Consider the following 21,926-nt stretch of genomic DNA (forward strand, 5'->3'; position numbering starts at 1 on the left):
CAAAGTTAGTGCGATACTAGGTAAACTCGTTTTTTCCACTAAACGGCAGTGCGGTACATCGTCAGATGCCTTCGGGAAGTCGAGGAACACGGCACAACATGAGCGCCGATGTCTGCGACGCCGTGGACCTCATGGAGGAACAGAGCGAACTGAGTTTCCAAAGATCTCTGTTAGCTGAATCCACGTTCATTTTTGTAGAACAGATTTTCGTCCTTCAAAAACATATTGATATATGAGCATAAAATATATTCCACAGTTCTACAACAGATTGACGTCTATGATATAGGTTTATGAGCATCTGTCTTAGGATCCTTCTCGAAAATGGGAATGACCTGCAATTTTCTCCTGTTGTTAGCTACCCTTCGTTGCTTCAGCGGTTCACGCCGCAGTGCTCCTAGAAGGCCAGCAAGAATGTTATAGGTATCTCACCTGGTCGTGATGTCTTTACACTACAAAGCGATTGCAGTTGTTTTTGCTATTCCGCGATCAGATAGCTATCATTTCGAATTTCGAGCAATGATGAAAGAAGAGAGCACATTACTTTCTTCGGCGGTGAAACAAATTCGAAATGCCGAAATTCAGTATTTGGGCCTTCTCCCTGCCATTTCCCGTTTTCGTGCCATTAATGTTTCTCATTGATTTCGAACCGGTTACTGATTTTAATTAAGACCAAAATCATTTTATGTTTTTAGTCAGATCCGTTGAGACTTTCAACGTCAATAAACGCTTCTCTCTTTGCTTCCCGTAAGCTCATTTTCACGTTGTTCAGCTTTCGTTTGTCAGCTAGGTTGAGTCTGTCAAGACGCTCTCTTTGTGTACATAGCAATTTTCTGACACGACTGTTAAACCACGGTAGGTCTTTTCCATTCCTTAACTCTTTTCTCGGAATATACTTGTCTAAGGCATATTGGACGATGTTGTTGCCTTCTTCCATTTGGGCTCGATATCTTGGTCCTCAGCACTGAATATTCGATGCTGAATACACAGATACTATGCAATTTGCATCCTGTCACTCCCGGAAAGCAAAAATTTTTTCGTATCTTTCTCAACTTTTCTTTGTAATATAGAGGGTGGTCTGTTGATCGTGACCGGGCCAAATATCTCACGAAATAAGCATCAAACGAAAAAACTACGAAGAACGGAACTCGTCTAGCATGAAGGGGGAAACCAGATGGCGCTATGGTTGGCCCGCTAGACGGCGCTGCCATAGGTCAAACGGAACTGCGTTTTTTAAAATAGGAACCCCAATTTTTATTACATATTCATGTAGTACGTAAAGAAATATGAATGTTTTAGTTGGACCACTTTTTTCCTTTTTTCGCTTTGTGATAGATGGCGCTATAATAGCCACAAATGTATGGCTCACAATTTTAGACGAACAGTTGGTAACAGGTAGGTTTTTTAAATTAAAATACAGAACGTAGGTACGTTTGAACATTTTATTTCGATTGTTCCAATGTGATACATGTACCTTTGTGGACTTATCATTTCTGAGAACGCATGCTGTTACATCGTGATTACCTGTAAATACCACATTAATGCAATAAATGCTCGAAATGATGTCCGTCAACCTCAATGCATTTGGCAATACGTGTAACGACATTCCCCTCAACAGCGGGTAGTTTGCCTTCCGTAATGTTCGCACATGCATTGACAATACGCTGACGCATGATGTTAGGCGTTCTCGGTGGATCACGATAGCAAATATCCTTCAACTTCCCCCACAGAAAGAAATCCGGGGACGTCAGATCCGGTGAACGTGCGGGCCATGGTATAGTGCTTCGACGACCAATCCACCTGTCATGAAATATGCTATTCAATACTGCTTCAACCGCAAGCGAGCTATGTGCCAGACATCCATCATGTTGGAAGTACATTGCCATTCTGTCATGCAGTGAAACATCTTGTAGTAACATCGGTAGAACATTACGTAGGAAATCAGCATACACTGCACCATTTAGATTGCCATCGATACAATGGGGGCCAAATATCCTTCCTCCCATAATGCCGCACCATACATTAACCCGCCATGGTCGCTGATGTTCCACTTGTCGCAGCCATCTTGGATTTTCCGTTGCCCAATAGTGCATATTATGCTGGTTTACGTTATCGCCGTTGGTGAATGACGCTTCGCCGCTAAATAGAACGCGTGCAAAAAATCTGTCATCGTCCCGTAATTTCTCTTGTGCCCAGTGGCAGAACTGTACACGACGTTCAAAGTCACCGCCATGCAATTTCTGGTGCATAGAAATATGGTATGGGTGCAGTCGATGTTGATGTAGCATTCTCAACACCGACCTTTTTGAGATTTCCGATTCTCGCGCAATTTGTCTGCTACTGATGTGCGGATTAGCCGCGACAGAAGCTGAACACCTACTTGGGCATTATCATTTGTTGCAGGCCGTGGTTGACGTTCCACATGTGGCGGAACACTTCCTGTTTCCTTAAGTAACGTAACTATCCGGCGAACGGTCCGGACAATTGGATGATGTCGTCCAGAATACCGAGCAGCATACATAGCACACGCCCGTTGTGCATTTTGACCACAATAGCCACACATCAACACGATATCGACCTTCTACGCAATTGGTAAACGGTCCATTTTAACACGGGTTATGTATCACTAAGCAAATACCGTCCGCACTGGCGGAATGTTACGTGATAACACGTACTTCTACGTTTGTGACTATTACAGCGCCATCTATCTTAAAGCGAAAAAAGTGGTCAACCAAAACATTCATATCTCTTTACGTACTACATGAATACGTAATACAAAATGGGGGTTCCTATTTTAAAAAACGCAATTCCGTTTGACCTATGGCAGCGCCATCTAGCGGGTCAACCATAATAGCGCCATCTGGTTTCCCCCTTCAAGATAGACGAGTTTCGTTCTTTGTAGTTTTTTCGTTTGATGCTTGTTTCGTGAAATATTTGGCCCGGTCACTACTAATGGACCACCCTGTATGCTGTCATAGATGGTCCGGCAGCCTTAAGATCACTGATACCCTCTTCTACGTTAACTGATTCAAGTCGTTCAGGTCTGTCTGTTGCTTGGAGGCCAAGACATGAGAGGGCCTAACAGTCAAACGGAACTCTCCTCTTTCTTGTATTTGTGATTAAGATGCAATGATTTGGCGGGCTTTCACTGACTGGCCCGACCGCATGTTATGCGTCACCAGATGCATTAAATGAGTCGCCTTGTTTTGTTAGTCTGTTCTCCTACTTTTTCCAGATATATTTCTTCCCTCCTCTCCTTTATATGTTACAGTTTTATACACTTGAAGGTGTGGTTTTAACATCCCGAGCGGTTGCGGTTTGAGTAAATCATTAGTACAACTGAAGCGGATTTCTTTAAGTTAATTAAATTCGCCTCTCAGTTGCAGATGTCTTGAGTAATAAGGAAGTTTATCAACAAATATAACGAATATTAGAGACAATGAGGAAGAGAAGAGTTGTGTTGTGTGGACACCTAAAAATGCTAGACGAAAGAAGAATACCAAACACTGTATTTAACTTTTTTTGACAGAAATCTTAAAACATCAATGCTGTGGATCAAAGAAGTTACAGCAGACCTGAGAGAACTGGAAATAACGGAGGAAGAAGTACGAGAAAAAGAGAAGTTCAGAGAAAAAGCAAAAAGCCTCAGGGGCATCCAGGAGAAAACAAAGAAAAAGGCATGCCCAATATGAACGGAAGAAGAAGAGAAAGTCGTAGGAAAAGAAAGGAAAACCACTCAAAAGAAATAAGACAAAAGTTATTTTACGCGTTCCTTAGCAGGCGAAACCAATTAAAAAAAAAAGCTCGCTTACCATACCTGAGTCACGTCTTTGTTCACATCTGGTACCGTAACAGCACAGACACTCGTGGAACCTCTTCTGCTGACGGCAGCGCGCGTGTTCACACGGCGGAGATCGTGTAAGTTGGCGCGACCTTGTTGCGAAGATTGTAAAGTAACGGAGGATAATACGGCCAAACAGCAGCTTTGCTGGCAATGGAAATATCAGCTATTGAAAAATGGATGGGATGTGAAAAACACAAAGAAAAGTTAATATATTTATAGACTCATCTTTCCCTGATAAAGAGAAGACGGCATTCAGCAGTTTCAGATGGTTTCAATTACTTGGTTACATAATTGCATTTAATTACTGTACTTGACTTTGCACTCAAGTAAATAATGTAGGGTGTGCTTGTAATGAGTGCTTGGATGATTGAAATACAAGTCGTGTGAAAACGAGCTCTTCCGATAGTTCGCAATTTAAATTTAAAGCACAGCAGCAGAAATAATATGTTGGGCTGGTGTACTTCAATCAAAACGTTTCATAGTAGAATTAAGTTATAAAGATGTTTAGAACAACTGCAACGTAAGACATTATTTTATTATGAAGACTGTTGTGACTTGGCAAGACAGCCAAGCCACTAGGAGAGGAAGCCGAAAGGCACGCGTTTAAGCTCACGCAGGCTGCCGTGAGGTCTGGAACAGGTGAGGGAATTTATAGTAGCAAAGAACGTAACTACTGGAATACTTAACTTTAATTCATAATTGGTGAACATCGGTCTGACGGTACATGTATCACAAGATAAATAGCAAATGATAATGGCGCCTTGCTAGGTCGTAGCAAATGACGTAGCTGAAGGCTATGCTAACTATCGTCTCGGCAAATGAGAGCGTAATTTGTCGTGAACCATCGCTAGCAAAGTCAGCTGTACAACTGGAGGGAGTACCAGGAAGTCTCTGTAGACCTGCCGTGTGGCGGCGCCGGTCTGCAATCACTGACAGTGGCGACACGCGGGTCCGACGTATACTAACGGACCGCGGCCGATTTAACGGCTACCACCTAGCAAGTGTGGTGTCTGGCGGTGACACAACAAAGAAACCACTGAGTTTCGACCTTGTAGTGCCAGACAAGTTTTTGTATGTCTCATATTTCGTGCAAAGACATCATTAAATGAAGGGAGAGGATAAAACTGTGCCAAAACATGGAGTTATTCCTAATTACGTAAATCTGATAGCATGTCATAAATTAGTTCTGATTTTAATTTTCCATGCTTAACAATAAAATTATGTATTAAATGCAGAGTGAAAATAGTGTAATGCAAAATGGACATGAGTACTTGTTTTGTGTTTTGATGAGCGTTCGTAGTTCCGCTGCATAGCGTTTTATTTTTTTAATTGCAACGAATTATTAAATTTTGTGGTGATAAATGTGTGTAAAATTACATAATGATTTAGGTTTTTTAAAGCTTGTAAAAATTGTACGCGAATTGTGGCCATCTTTAGGAATTATTTTGATTAATGTAGTGTCACGTGACGCGACTCAGGACTGGGGATATAAGCGGAAAAATTGTCCGTTGTGGTGGTATGTTCGGAGCGGCAAAGTGCCGCGAGTGTAAGCATGGACGCCAGTGTTATGCGAATAAACTGTGAAGGAACATCGTGAAAGTGTGTAGGTGCGAGACAATAAACCATGTGTACGGATTGCACCGCTTACTATTTATCCAGATCGGATTTATTTGTGAACTTTAATATGCATGACCACAGAGTTAGAAGTGTTTTTTTAAATAAGTAAGTTTCAATCTGAACTTGTATAGTGTTCCTCATTTTGCGCAAGGTTGTGATATAGACAATTGTGTATTCAATTCACTGCTGTTCAAAAGATAGCCTACATATGACTCAGTATTGAGGGTGCAAGTGCAACCGTTCACTACCAAAACCCTTTGCAGATGAGCCACGTGTAAAATAGGTAGTGAACGAGCTCGAGTACAGTTGCAAGATGACGGACGCCTCGCCAACGACTCGCCGTGCTTTTGTTCCCTACCAGGTCTCCGTAGACATTCTGCAAGCGCCGGTCACGCACAGCTGTGACTTTTGCAATGTTGGAACGTGTGAACTCTCTCATTCGAGGTGATCGACCGGTCATTACCAAACACTTCGGTGTTCAACTGGACGTCTCTGTCGGTCGTGCTGGCACACTCGTCGACCAGTTGGGGTACTCAAAAGAGTGCGCGCGCCGGGTTTCCCGCCGCCTAAGAGAAGCCCATAAAGAGCAACATAAATTTTGAAACTGAACTGTACTCTTAACTGCGATATACACTGAGAAGCCACAACATCACCACCACTGCACACCGCGACGTTGGATACCGCCCGGTCACCACGCTATAACACCAAGCATGTAAGGGGAGCAGACACGGACGGAGAATCACCCTATAGAAGATGGGGGCTGCAAACGGGGAGATCCATTGAGATAAGCGACTTTGAGAAAGAGCAGATTATAATACTACTGGCCATTAAAATTGCTACGCCAAAAAGAAATGCAGATGATAAATGGATATTCATTGGACAAATATATTATACTAGAACTGACATGTGATTACACATTCACCCAGTTTGGGTGCATAGATCCTGACAAATCAGTACCCAGAACAACCATCTCCGGCCGTAATAACGCCTGGGCGTTGAGTCGCACAGAGCTTGGATGGCGTGTACAGGTACAGCTGCCCATGCAGCTTCAACACGATACCAGAGTTCATCAAGAGTAGTGACTGGCGTATTGTGACGAGCCAGTTGCTCGGCCACCATTGGCCAGAAGTTTTCAAATGGTGAGAGATCTGGACAATGTGCTGGCCAGGGCAGCAGTCTAACATTTTCTGTATCCAAAAAGGCCCGTACAGGACCTGTAACATACGGTCGTGCATTATCCTGCTGAAATGTAGGGTTTCGCTGAGATGGCATGAAGGGTAGAGCCACGTGTCGTAACACATCTGAAATGTAACGTCCACTGTTCAAAGTGCCGTGAATGCGAACAAGAGGTGACCGAGACGTGTAACCAATAGCACCCCATACCATCACGCCGGGTGTTACGCCAGTATGGCGATGACGAATACAAGCTTCCAATGTGCGTTCACCGCGATGTCGCCAAACACGGATGCGACCACCGTGATGCTGTAAACATAACCTGGATTCATCCGAAAAAATGACGTTTAGCCATTCGTGCACCCAGGTTCGTCGTTTACTACACCATCGCAGGCGCTCCTGTCTGTGGCTCTGAGCAATATGGGACTTAACATCCATGGTCATCAGTCCCCTAGAACTTAGAACTACTTAAACCTAACTAACCTAAGGACAGCACACAACACCCAGTCATCACGAGGCAGAGAAGCTCCTGTCTGTGATGGAGCGTCAAGGGTAACCGCAGCCGTGGTCTCCGAGCTGATAGTCCATGCTGCTGCAAACGTCGTCGAACTGTTCGTGCAGATGGTTGTTGTCTTGCAAACGTCCCCATCTGTTGACTCAGGGATCGAGACGTGGCTGCACAATCCGTTACAGCCATGCAGATAAGATGCCTGTCATCTCGACTGCTAGTGATACGAGGCCGTTGGGATCCAGCACGGCGTTCCGTATTACCCTCCTGAACCCACCGATTCCATATTCTGCTAACAGTCACTGGATCTCGACCAACGCGAGCAGCAATGTCGCGATACGATCAACCGCAATCGCGATAGGCTACAATCCGACCTTTACCAAAGTCGGAAACGTGATGGTACGCATTTCTCCTCCTTACACGAGGCATCACAACAACGTTTCACCTGACGACGCCGGTCAACTGCTGTTTGTGTATGAGAAATCGGTTGGAAACTTTCCTCGTGTCAGCACGTTGTAGGTGTCGCCATCGGCGCCAACCTTTTGTGAATGCTCTGAAAAGCTAATCATTTGCACATCACAGCATCTTCTTCTAGTCGGTTAAATTTCGCGTCTGTAGCACATCATCTTCGTGGTGTAGCAATCTTAATGACCAGTAGTTTATTATGCATAGCTTGCGAACGAGTTTCTCCAAAACGGCGATTCTGATTGAACGTTCACGCGCTACTGTCGTGAGCTTCTACAGAAAGAGGTAGAAGGACAGTGAAACTACCACTAGGAGCTAAATGGTTGGACGTCCGCGATTCTTCACAGAACGTGGGGTTCGGAGGCTTGTCTGCTCTGTAAAGTGGGATAGACGCTGGTCTGTGGCATCCCTGCCGAAAGAGCACAATGCTGGTGCACACACGAGTCCTTTGGAGCACACCGTACATTGTTGAACATGGGGCTCTGCAGCAGATCACTCCTATGGGTTCACATGTTAACGCAACGACGTCGTCAGTTATATTGCAGTTGTAGTGGTTAATAAAAAAATAAATGGGAGAAGAGAGACCGTGAAAAAGGGAAAGAATGAAAAGCAAATCGGACTTCGTATTACAGAAAAGCTATTGTTGGGGTGGTCCTTGTGGCGTTTTTGAGCAAAAGTTAAAAACCAATTTCCACTACAAAAATTACTGAAAAGAAAGAGAGAATAACAGAATGTAACTGACAGGGGGAAGTGGCGTAGATGAGAGATCATCCTTTACCAGGTTAACTTATCTTCTTTTGGGCGGCGTCCAGGTCTTCAAAAATCTCCTTCATTTCTGCGTGAAAAATCTGCTCCGAAATCTTGCAATAGTCCAGGAATCACTAATTTATACCAATTAAAATCATCTTGATACTGTATGCAATTTAATTCACTTTGCTACTTCCATCCTCTGAATTTCTTAACAACTTCCACAATATGTCTACATATTAAAATCAGATCAAGACTATCTAATAAGTTTTTTACGTCAGCATCAGATCACGTCTGCCTTAAGGGGCTCCGGAACGCCCTATACTTGCAATGTTAAAATAACGCTTATAAATTACATCTTTCCTCACAAAGTATTTGAGGTAGGAAGTTGAACTTTTTACAGATTATTTATTGGAATATGGGCTACAACTTAACACGGGGATTTTACAAAATTTTAGTTCAGTTATTAAAGATGATTTTTTTTCAATTGTAATGAAAATTCACAACATTTTTTTGCAATTTTTATTTATATATTCAAAAATATACAGTTTTTTGGAAAAAGGCTGTGTTAAATTATGCAGAAGGTACTGTGTAACATTTACTGAAAGTTTGAAACAAATATGTTTGGAAGAGCCTTAGAAAACATGTAATTAGTATGAGAAAGTAAAAGTTTTGGGAATCGAGCGACAAAGATTGGATTAACTTTTTAGTGCATTCCAGGTCCATAGGATGGATTATCTTCATCCTCTGCAAACTCCTCCTCCAGCTTCCTCTTGTTCCTCCTCCTGTTTACTCTTGCTTGTATTTCTAGACTCTTTACAGCCCTGTCTGCAGCCCGAAGGCGTTCCTTGTCTAAAGCAAGCATCGCTCGTTGTTGTGTTCGTAGATTTTGCTACCGTTTTCTTCAGTTGCAGTTACTGCAACACTGTTCCAAAAGGTGGCCATGTATGAACACTTATCACATTTCAGTTGTATTTCACTAGCAAGTCCTACGTGCTTTATTATGGAGAGTTCCAGACCGACTTCAGTACAATGAATACATCTTACACAGTTTGAAAAAATTCTTTTGAGAACCGACATATCAAATATTTCATTCACATCCGATTCGCCCATAAAACATTCATAGTTTTCACTCACTGAACCAAGCTTCTTCTGTGAAGTATTTTCTTTCCCACTTTGACTGCTATGGGCAGGTGTACTTGAGAGGTTAGGTTCACTCACTTGGTTATCGTCTTTATTGTTTAGAGTAATAACACATACCTTTGGCTTTCCAACATTTCTCCTTTTCTTAAAAGCCTTCAGAGGATTTCTAATAACTTTACTTTTACTCATTATTATACTTCAACAAAACAGAGACTCAAGAAACAGAATTAATTACGAATATTTTCAAGATAACGACAGAGTAAATAAACATGAAACAATCGACAATCACACCAGGTTAGCCACAACACATACTTTATCTCACATCACTAAAATGTACCTGATGAACACGGACGTTAATAACAACACCATTTGACAGCAGTTTAACAGCGCCACAGTGGGTCACGCCCATGTGGAACAAATTTCAAAAAAAAAAATTTAAAAATAGTTGTAGTCTTCGGAATTGAATAAATTATATATCTATTAAAAGGTAATAAATAGTCTGCAGATTCAGAAAACGCAAAAAAGTAAAAATTGAACTTTCATGATGTTGAGCCTTTCCGGAGCCCCTTAAGTTTCGGCTATCAAGAGACAATGGATAGAAAACAAAAAAAGTTACAATTTTGGTATTTCCTCTGCCGTCGAGCGCTCATACCGCTGCGACGGGATATTTTTATCTGAGGGAACGAGTGTAGCGCGGCGAAATTCAAAGTCCCGCTACACAGTGGACACGACTCCATCGGGATTCGACCGTCGATCAGTGGAAACGTGTCGGCTCTTAGGGCGAATCATATTTTTGCTACACTAGGTCGATGGTCGTCTCCACAAACGCCTTCATCGAGGTGAACGGCGGCTCGAAACGTGCAGCGCACCACGGGCGCGGACTGGTGGAAGCAGTATTATGTTAAGGGAGGCATCCTCCAGAGCTTGTTTGGGACCAGTGGTAGTGATCGAAGACACAGTGACAGCTCCGAGCCACCTGCATCCCTTCATGCTTGATGTCCAGCAGTGTAATTGTCCGTGTATCGAAGTCAGAACAGTGGTATAGTGGTCTGAGGAGCATTACAGTGAACTCACGTTGATGTCTCGGTACCAGATTCGCTTGATATAAATCCTATGGAACCCATCTGAGTCGCTAGCGGGCGCCATCACAGCGTACGCAAATCAGCGGCCCCATTATTTACGCGAATTACGCGACCTGTGCGTAGAGATCTGATGCTACATACCACCACAAACCTACGAACAAACCGTCGGATACATATACGCAGAATCAGTGCTGTATTTCGTTCCAAAGACGGACAGACAAACTATTAAGCAGGAGATCATAATGTTTTGGCTCGTATGGAAGACTTATACGTTCACATTTGAAGTAAAATTTAAGAACGTTTAACTAGTAACATGCAAAACTAAATTGTAGTACGACGTGTCCACGTACAGGACTTTACATATGTGTGGAAGATATGCAGTTAACCAACTAAATACCTCCTAAAACTGTACTAATGCTAGTTCTCATGAACAGACCGGAAAATTTGCAGTGAAAAGCGTCTCGGCGTCGACTAAATCTGTGCTAACATCCCTGGGGAAACAAGGTGCTCATTTATCATTTGTTAGAATACTGAAGAATATGCACTTCAATCCTAGTAACATGACAGTATTTGCACCTACTGCAGACAGACGTCACAAAGAGTGGAGCTTAACGAACAAAGTAAGAGCATATGGGCTATCAGACCAGTTGTGTGATTGGATTGAAGAGTTCCTACATAAAAGAACGCAGCATGTCATTCTCGATGGAGGGAAGTCTTCCGAAGTAAGAGTGATTTCAGGTGTGCCGCAGGGGAGTGTCGTAGGACCGTTGCTATTCACAATATACATAAATTACCTTGTGGATGACATCGGAAGTTCACTGAAGCTTTTTGCGGATGATGCTGTGGTATATAGAGAGATTGTAACAATGGAAAATAGTACTGTAATGCAGGAGGATCTGCAACGAATTGACGCATGGTGCATGGAATGACTATTGAATCTCAATGTAGACAAGTTTAATGTGCTGCGAATACATAGAAACAAAGATCCTTTATCATTTAGTTGCAGTATAGCAGGTCAGCAACTGGAAGCAGTTAATTCCACAAATTATCTGGGAGTACGCATTAGGAGTGATTTAAAATGGAATGATCATATAAAATTAATCGTCGGTAAAGCAGATGCCAGACTGAGATTCATTGGAAGAATCCTAAGGAAATGCAGTCTGAAAGCAAAGGAAGTAGGTTACTGTACACTTGTTCGCCCACTGCTTGAATACTGCTCACCGGTGTGGGATCCGTACCAGATAGCGTTGATAAAAGAGATAAAGAAGATCCAACGGATTTTGGTAAACTACATGCGCTTTCCAAATCTAAGCTTACTACTCGATTTGTGTGGGAAGGAAAGTTTACAATCAGTGTATATTACGAGTTTTGGCTGATGAAACTGATGTATAAACTTTTACTCCAAACTGAGAGGCGCTCAACGATCGCTGGAGATGTGCGTGTTTGGAATTATTGTGAGAGAAGGCAGGGGAATGAACAAGGGGGTCAGGAAGCAGACTGGAGCGGAACACAAAGTCACAAGTGTGACGAAAACTGGACCGAGGTTGGCGGCACGCGCTGTTAGACGAGTGGATGGTGGGTGAAACCGGTAAGTCCTGTGCTGGATTCCAAGACAAAAGAAAATACCGAGACTGCAACCTAATGGCACGTTGGTGGATGCCGTTTTAAAACATTTAAGAGTTAGGTGGATGTGTTGTGGTGTCACCGCCAGACACCACACTTGCTAGGTGGTAGCCTTTAAATCGGCCACGGTCCGCTAGTATACGTCGGACACGCGTGTCGCCACTGTCAGTGATTGCAGACCGAGCGCCACCACACGGCAGGTCTAGAGAGACGTCCTGGCACTCGCCCCAGTTGTACAGCCGACTTTGATAGCGATGCTACACCGACAAATACGCTCTCATTTGCCGAGACGATAGTTAGCATAGCCTTCAGCTACGTCATTTGCTACGACCTAGCAAGGCGCCATTACCAGTTTATATATACTTTTGTATCATCAAGAGCTATGTTCTCCAATTATGGATTAAAGTTAAGTATTACAAGATTTTCGTACTTTATTGCAATTCTCAAGACATTGTCCTGTTCCAGACCTCGCGCCAGCCTGCGTGAGCTTAAGCGCGTGCCTTTCGGCTTCCTCTCATAGTGACTTGGCTGTCTTGCCAAGTCACAACATGTGTGGCTGCAGCTGAACACAGTAATGCAGGGAAAACTCTGTAAGAGGTCTGAGGATCGTAGCACTGTTGATCTTCGTGTGGCGATGTGCGACAAAAATGTTTAGTACAAAGTTAATTTTTACATCTGAAGTGTGTTATTGTACCATCATACCATAACATAAAATTTCACACAAACGCTTATTAATTCAAGTACACTGCCCTTCACCGACAGGTAATATACACTCCTGGAAATGGAAAAAAGAACACATTGACACCGGTGTGTCAGACCCACCAAACTTGCTCCGGACACTGCGAGAGGGCTGTACAAGCAATGATCACACGCACGGCACAGCGGACACACCAGGAACCGCGGTGTTGGCCGTCGAATGGCGCTAGCTGCGCAGCATTTGTGCACCGCCGCCGTCAGTGTCAGCCAGTTTGCCGTGGCATACGGAGCTCCATCGCAGTCTTTAACACTGGTAGCATGCCACGACAGCGTGCACGTGAACCGTATGTGCAGTTGACGGACTTTGAGCGAGGGCGTATAGTGGGCATGCGGGAGGCCGGGTGGACTTACCGCCGAATTGCTCAACACGTGGGGCGTGAGGTCTCCACAGTACATCGATGTTGTCGCCAGTGGTCGGCGGAAGGTGCACGTGCCCGTCGACCTGGGACCGGACCGCAGCGACGCACGGATGCACGCCAAGACCGTAGGATCCTACGCAGTGCCGTAGGGGACCTCACCGCCACTTCCCAGCAAATTAGGGACACTGTTGCTCCTGGGGTATCGGCGAGGACCATTCGCAACCGTCTCCATGAAGCTGGGCTGCGGTCCCGCGCACCGTTAGGCCGTCTTCCGCTCACGCCCCAACATAGTGCAGCCCGCCTCCAGTGGTGTCGCGACAGGCGTGAATGGAGGGACGAATGGAGACGTGTCGTCTTCAGCGATGAGAGTCGCTTCTGCCTTGGTGCCAATGATGGTCGTATGCGTGTTTGGCGCCGTGCAGGTGAGCGCCACAATCAGGACTGCATACGACTGAGGCACACAGGGCCAACACCCGGCATCATGGTGTGGGGAGCCATCTCCTACACTGGCCGTACACCACTGGTGATCGTCGAGGGGACACTGAATAGTGCACGGTACATCCAAACCGTCATCGAACCCATCGTTCTACCATTCCTAGACCGGCAAGGGAACTTGCTGTTCCAACAGGACAATGCACGTCCGCATGTATCCCGTGCCACCCAACGTGCTCTAGAAGGTGTAAGTCAACTACCCTGGCCAGCAAGATCTCCGGATCTGTCCCCCATTGAGCATGTTTGGGACTGGATGAAGCGTCGTCTCACGCGGTCTGCACGTCCAGCACGAACGCTGGTCCAACAGAGGCGCCAGGTGGAAATGGCATGGCAAGCCGTTCCACAGGACTACATCCAGCATCTCTACGATCGTCTCCATGGGAGAATAGCAGCCTGCATTGCTGCGAAAGGTGGATATACACTGTACTAGTGCCGACATCGTGCATGCTCTGTTGCCTGTGTCTATGTGCCTGTGGTTCTGTCAGTGTGATCATGTGATGTATCTCACCCCAGGAATGTGTCAATAAAGTTTCCCCTTCCTGGGACAATGAATTCACGGTGTTCTTATTTCAATTTCCAGGAGTGTATTTTTGTTTTCATGTTGTATATGTCCACTTACACTTACCTAATTTGTTTTGATGTTGCGGTACGTGATTATCTTTTGTTTCGGTGGTTGTGGAAGCGAAGCGTCTGCTATTATTCTCTCTCTCTGTATGTGTGTGTGTGTGTGTGTGTGTGTGTGTGTGTGTAACGGCGGGATGATATGTCCTGACTTTCGTGTGGTGGGAATCATGGACGGGTATATTGTTTGGTTCGTCATTTTTTGTGGTATCTAAAGTGGTTGTTGTTTATCTATCGTATTTTTGTTTTAAATAAAATTTCATTGCTAATTTTTGTTTGGTCATTTATTATATGTTTTCTTTTCTGTGACTGCCTTTTGAATTCGGAAGTTTTCTTGTTGTTTTAGGAGATGTTTTTTATTACTTAAGCCGATTATTTACAGTTTTTGAAAGTAAGAAAAGACATTTCTATGCTGAATTGTGCGGAATGGCCTAATCCATGATCTAAATAATGAAAACTGCACCAGTTACTTAATAAATAAATTGTGCAGTTGTCATTATTTAAGCCTTGGATGACACAGTTGCAGGCTTTCCCGAAACATGTAGTATGATGAATGAAATTATATGACCTAATCCAGTTGTAAACAAGCTGTTAAGCATATAACTCGGTTATAAAATTCATGTTTTGTTCCCCAAACAAAACTGGTGCATAGCACTCATCATCATTTAACAGTTCCAGTTCCCCGGGTATTGGTAATGAGCCTCTTCCACTTCGTCCTGTCCAAATACACCTGTTCAGAGAGAACATCATCCACTATCCACCCTCTGGTCACTGGATCAGCTTTAATCAAGTCCATCCATCGGTTTGAGGTCTTCCTTGAGGTCTTTTTCCATCCACCTGTCTTACCAAATTTATGTTGTCTGTTCTAGTTGACTCCATTCTCATCACATGCCCGCACCATCGAAGTCTAGATGCGCCAGTTCGATCTAATAGGGATGTCTTTTTTCCGACATCTTTCCTCACCTCCTCATTCCTTAACTTGTCCATCTTGGTCTTCTGGATGGTGGATCTAAGAAATTTCATCTCTGATGTTTGCAGCCTTGATAATTCTCTTTTGGTGAGGGTACATGTTTCAATACCATTGGTCAATAGCACTAATGGTCTTTTCCTTTGTTCCGCTGAAGGTTACTATACTACACAAGAAAGACGTGCAGTTCTGCTGATCTCACGTGATGAACAATTGCTCGTTGCAGAATAAAGAGCTTCTCCCGCTACAGCTTGCCACAATAGGTCTTCACTGAGTCACTGACCTTCGTTTTCTATTCACAGCCATGAAGCCTAGTAAACAGCAACACTCGGATTGTCTATGTATTTTCTTCAGGCATTATTAAAAACGAAGAAGATTTGTCGTGTTTAATCGAAAACCGCATAGGGTGGAGGAGACCTCCAGCTTTCTAATTCCGTTTCCCCATTCCCTTTCCCCCAGTTTCATATGAAGTGAAAGAAAACACAGAAAATCGAGGGGAGCAGTACTCTGAAAATGTCGCTAGCTGCATTACTGTGAGACGCAGGCTTCATACTCAAGCTGGCAGTAGTGTTGGGGTACTTACAATGAAACGTCGCCAGCTTGACTTGACACTTTTTTAAGGAGGAAAGAACGTACTCCCAAGATATCAACCGCAGCGATCGATCCCACGAGAAAATTATGGCCGTGATATAGGCAGTTACGACCTTCTGACAGTACAGCTTTTAATACTCGTATTTCGCGTGCACCCGCGGTTTGTCACTCGCTCCGATGCACTGTAGCCGCGAAGTACTGTACAGTGTATCGGTAAAAGGTTTCTGAAGAACTGTTTTGACATTGATAATATGCTTTGTTCATTGTGTCAAAGTGCGCGGTTTCTAACCTGCAGCTGGTGCAAGAGATGTCTTTGTTTCGGACATTTTAACGTTGCGATTCACAAATGCAGAGTAACGAATAAAATGAGTGAGTGTGCCAATAAAAAAGTAGCGTAGTGCCATTTGATTATTGGCATTACCATTGTGCGTCATTTTCTTGGATTTTAAAGCTGGGACTGTTAAAGTGAAGTACATTTGCAAGAGAAGCGTTATTCTTAAGCGGGAATGGTGTGGAAAATTGCAAACCGAAAATCATCAACTTCATTTCACAATTCATTTTGATGTTGAGACGTATATATAGCTGCAGAATATCAGCGCGAGAATACTGTTAAAATAAAATCGAACGTAGATGTGCGTGAGGTTGACGTATTTCGTACGCATATTACCTGTTATTTTTTGCATAGAGTAACATGTTTTCTCGAAGAGATTTCGAGACACGTAGGCCCTACTCTTTTCTCGTCATCAAACATGATACGAATAGAGGTTGTTACCCCACTGCACAGTGCTTCGCGTTCGGGTATTACGGGTCTGGGGTAGATTGGCGCGATTGGCAAACAAACGGGACGCGGAAAATTTAAAAACTGTACTCTCAGAGAGTCATAACTGCGTACTGTCTAAATGATTGCCCAAATTTCCGCTCGAGGTCGATGACGTGGACTAGTGTACATCTACACCTTCCTAGGTACTCCGCAAGCCACGGTACAGTTCGTCATGCAGAGTACGATGTACACTGCTAGACATTTTCTTTCCTGTCCCACTCGCAACTAGAGCGAGGGGAAAACGATATCTACGAGTATATGCCTCCATATGAACCCAAATTTCTCGAATCTTATCTCCGTGGTCCACACTCGCATTGTATGTTTGCAGCAGTAGAATCGTTCGGCAGTTAGCTTCAAACGCCGGTTCTCTAAATTTTCTTAATACTGTTTCTAGAAAAGAACGTCGCCTATCGTCCAGGAATTACCATTTGAGTTCCCGAAGCATCTCTGTAACACTTACGTTCTGTTCGAACCCACTGGTAACAAATCTAGCAGCCCGAATCCTAATTGCCTCTATCTCTTTCTTCAATCCGACCTGCTACGGATCCCAAACACTCGAACAGTAGTCAGGAACAGATCACACCAGCGTCCTTCATGCGGTCTTCTTTACAGGTGAACCACTCATTCCTAAAATTCTCCCTACCACTGTTGTCTCATGCTCGTTCCATGTAATATCGCTTTGCAACGCTACGCCCATGTTATTTAAACGACTGTCTCAAGCAGGACACTAGTATTACTGTATCAGAATATTACAGGTATGTTCTCCCTACTCATCCGCATTAACTTAGATTTTTTCACATTTAGAGCGACCTGCCATTCATCACACCATCTGGAAATTTTGCCGGCCGTTGTGGCCGAGGGATTCTAGATGCTTCAGTCTGGAACCGCGCGACCGCTACGGTCGCAGGTTCGAATCCTGCCTCGGGAATGGATGTGTGCGATGTCCTTAGGTTAGTTAGGTTTAGGTAGTTCTAAGTTCTAGGAGACTGATGACCTCAGATGTTAAGTCCCATTGTGCTCAGAGCTATTTGATCCATTTGGAAATTTTGTCTAACTCGACTTTTATTTTCCTAGTGTGTTTTCTTGTCCGTAAAATGTGAGGTCAAGTTGGTGATGTTTCCCTGTTACTTATATTTGGGGTGTAGTTATCTCTGGACATATTGGCGCCACCACCCGTTCGGGTCACAGATTACAAACGCTGCGAGTTATGCACTGCCTCCAGTACATGGATTTCTATGAGAGAAAGAAGACCATGCCAAAGCGTGGCACTTAATTCAGTTAGTTTTTCCACTCTACAACCACAGGTGTACACAATACGCTGACTGTGTGTGCTTACAGCACCTTCAACTTGGCGTATGATAAAAAAAGAAAGGTTGAGGAGTTGAATTAAAATTCAAGGTGAAAGGACATCAATGATACGATTCACTGATGACATCCTGAGTAAAAGTGAAGAAGAATTACATGATCTGCTGAATGGACAGACCAATGAGTACAGAATATGGGCTGAGAGTAAATCGAAGAAAGACGAAAGTAATGAGAAGTAGCGGAAATGAGAACAGAGAGAAACTTGACATCAGAATTGATTGTCACGAAGTAGATGAAGTTGAGGAATTCTGCTACGTAGGCAGCAAAATAACCAATGACGCACGGAGCAAGGAAGACATCACAAGCAGACTAGCACTGACAAAAGCGGCTTTCCTGGCCAAGAGAAGTCTACTAGTATAAAACGTAGGCTTCTATTTGAGGAAGAAATTTCTGAGAATATATGTTTTTTTTTTAAATTTGTGGTCAGATCTTCTGGGATCAAACTGCTGAGGTCATTGTTCTCTAAGCTTACACACTACTTAAACTAACTTATGCTAATGACAACACACACACCCATGCCAGAGGGAGGATTCGAGCATCCGACGGGGGTAGCCGCGCGTACCGTGACAAGGTGTTCAGATAGATAGTAAGCTGTCGTGGAAAGCCCACGTTCAGGATCTTGTTCAAAGACTCGTTGTTGTTGTTGTTGTTGTTGTAGTCTTCACTCCAGATACTGGTTTGATGCAGCTCTCCATGCTACTGTATCCTGTGCAAGCTTCTTCGTCTCCCAGTACCTACTGCAACCTACATCCTTCTGAATCTGTTTAATGTATTCATCTCTTGGTCTCCCTTACTTAATACTGCCATTTTTACTACTCGAACGGTGTCAAAATTGAGTGATACTTCGACACGAAAATTAGTCTACTTTGCTTATTTTCATTCACTTATGTCGTATGGTAATATACTTTGGGGTAACTCTTCCCATTCTACAAGGATAGTTTTGGCTCAGAAACTGGCGGTTCGGGCAATAAGTGGTGTGAGTTCACGAAACTCTTGTCGACCTCTCTTCACGAGTCTGGATATTTTGACATTGGCGGCTCAATATGTATATTCCTTATCGTCGTTTCTTGTTACCAATATTAGTTTATTTCCAAGAATAAGCAGCTTTCACTCGGTTAATACTCGGCAGAAATGAAACCTTCATTTGGATCGGACTTCCTTAACTCTTGCGCAAGAAGGTGTGCAGTATACTGCCGCATCCATTTTCAATAAGCTGCCACTCGAATTCAAAAATTTTAGCAGTAATCCACGCGCTTTCAAATCGAAACTGAAGAGTTTCCTCATGGGTCACTCCTTCTATTCTGTCGAGGACGTCCTTGAAAAATTAAGGTGATTCTTGTTGTATTGCTGTTAGCGTTTACTTAAACTTATGGACTGACTTTTTCAGGTTCGTGAACATTTATTTTTATCTCTTATTACTTTTATATTGTAATTTCATGTACTGACACGTTCCATGACGTTGGAGATTTGCTCCTCAATTTGGTCCAACGGAACTTGACGTGTAAATAAATAAATAAACCGCGCGGCTATATGTGTTTGGATCACAGCATTGTATGGTAGTGGAACATGGACTGTGAGAAAACCGGAACAGAAGAGAATCGAAGCATTTGTGATGCTGCAGACGAATGTTGAAAATTAGGTGGACTGATAAGGTAAGGAATGAGGAGGTGCTGCGCAGAATAGGAGATGAAAGGAATATGTGGAAAACACTGACAATGAGAAGGGACAGGATGACAGGACATCTTTTAAGATGCAATTTTGCCATATGATAACATGGTGGAGACCGTGTCTGTTGTTTGAATGGTGTTAGGACAGCAACCAGCCACAAATTTACTTTGATTTCCTTTATTCAAAGGGTACCGTTACCGGTTTCAAATCGTTCTGATTCATCCTCAGACGGTTTACACGCTTTCTTTATGACATGTAGTGTGTTTTTTTACAGATTAATTGTCCTGAAATATAAATAATTAAATAATTATAAACACGCCACACACAGATGGTTGCGTTACAGATTTTCGTTGCATGTGACTTACGTGAAACGTCGGTTTGGAGTGTTTGTTTTTGTGGTGTCACCGCTAGACACCACACTTGCTAGGTGGTAGGCTTAAGATCTGCCGCGGTCCGTTAGTATACGTCGGACCCGCGTGTCGCCACTATCAGTGATTGCAGACCGAGCGCCGCCACACGGCAGGTCTAGTCTAGAGAGACTTCCTAGCACTCGCCCCAGTTGTACAGCCGACTTTGCTAGCGAGGGTTCACTGTCTACATACGCTCTCATTTGCCGAGACGACAGTTTAGCATAGCCTTCAGCTACGTCATTTGCTAGGACCTAGCAAGGCGCCATATTCAGTTACTTCAAGAAAGTATTCTGAGCAGATAAGATTGTGACTCATGTACCGTCAAGAGCGACGTTCATCTTTAATGGATTTAAGTTAAGTATCAAACTAATTTCGTCCGCTTTCTGAATTCTAATTCCTTGCCAAGCTCCAGACCTCCCGTCAGTATAGTTCTTCCCTCTTCACGCCAGCCTGCGTGAGCTAAAACGCGTGCATTTCGGCCTCCATTAGTAACACGGTGTTGGCTCTTCCGCCAACAAAACAGTTTTCGTAACATTCGTCCAACAACAATAAGAATGCAGTGGGAATGTATTTACATCTGTTGGACGAATGTTATGAAAACAAACACTCCAAACCGACGTTTCACGTAAGTCACATACAACGAAAATCTGTAACGCAACCATCTGTGTGTGGCGTGTTTGTAATTTGTATTATTTATATTTTAGGACTATTAAACTGTAAGAAACACACCACATGTCATAAAGAAAGCGCGTAAACCGTCTGAGGATCAATCAGAACGATTTGAAACCAGTAGCGGTACCCTCTGAATAAAGGAACTGAAAGTAAATTTGTGGCTGGTTGCTGTCCTAACACCATCAGCATCTGTTAAGATATCAGGGAATGACTTCCATGGTACTAGAGGGGCTGTAGAGGGAAAAAACTGCAGAGGAAGACAGAGACTGGAATACATTCAGCAGATAATTGAGGACGTAGGTTGCAAGCGCTACTCTGAGATGAAGAGGTTAACACAGGAGAGGAATTCGTGGCGAGCCGCGCCAAACCAGGCAGAAGACTAATCAATCCCCCTCCCCCCTCCCCCCCCAACCGAAAAAGAAAAAAAAAGAGGTCGTTGATATATTTCTGAAGGAAAGTCTCTGGACTGATGTTCTAGTGGTCAGTTCGTTCCTAAAAGCAACGATATAATTAGGACACACTGTGACTTAAGTTTTATTGCTGCCTGACGTGTGACTGTGACCTTTTGACGGTTCCAGGAGAGGCTAAGATGGCGGAGAGCAGCCCCGCTAGCGAGATCTCGGCGTTCTACGACGGCCGGTCGGTGCTGGTGACGGGCGGCACCGGCTTCATGGGCAAGGTGCTGCTGGAGAAGCTGCTCCACGCCTGCGACCACCTGCGCTCCGTCTTCGTGCTGGTGCGGCCCAAGCGAGGGCGGTCGCCCAGCGAGCGCCGGGACGACATCGTCCAGCTGCCGGTGAGCCGACGCCTCTCAATAACACTCTCCCGTGTCCACCCGGCAGTTCACCTGCTGAAAGCGGGGGCAGCGACGGCTACTCTCATATCTACAGGGTGCCTCACAACTAGTGGTTGTCTGTCCACCTGGCGAGTCACCTGCTGAAGGGGCGGGGAGGGGGGGAGGGGGAGGGGGAAGGGGGATCTACGCCTACTCTCACATCTGCAGCAG

General features: G+C 44.1%; 1 protein-coding gene across 1 annotated transcript in view; it reads left to right on the plus strand.

Moving 5' to 3' along the window:
* Positions 1-21,926, plus strand: part of LOC124794934 (putative fatty acyl-CoA reductase CG5065) — a 466,122-nt gene that overhangs the window by 125,729 nt on the left and 318,467 nt on the right. The window contains exon 2 of the mRNA XM_047258649.1: positions 21,499-21,716. Within this exon, the coding sequence (XP_047114605.1) occupies positions 21,510-21,716 (207 nt within the window). The 5' untranslated portion in view covers positions 21,499-21,509. The remainder of the gene's footprint in view (positions 1-21,498; positions 21,717-21,926) is intronic.

The sequence above is a fragment of the Schistocerca piceifrons genome, chromosome 4 (genome assembly GCF_021461385.2).
Source record: "Schistocerca piceifrons isolate TAMUIC-IGC-003096 chromosome 4, iqSchPice1.1, whole genome shotgun sequence".
NCBI lineage: Eukaryota > Metazoa > Arthropoda > Insecta > Orthoptera > Acrididae > Schistocerca > Schistocerca piceifrons.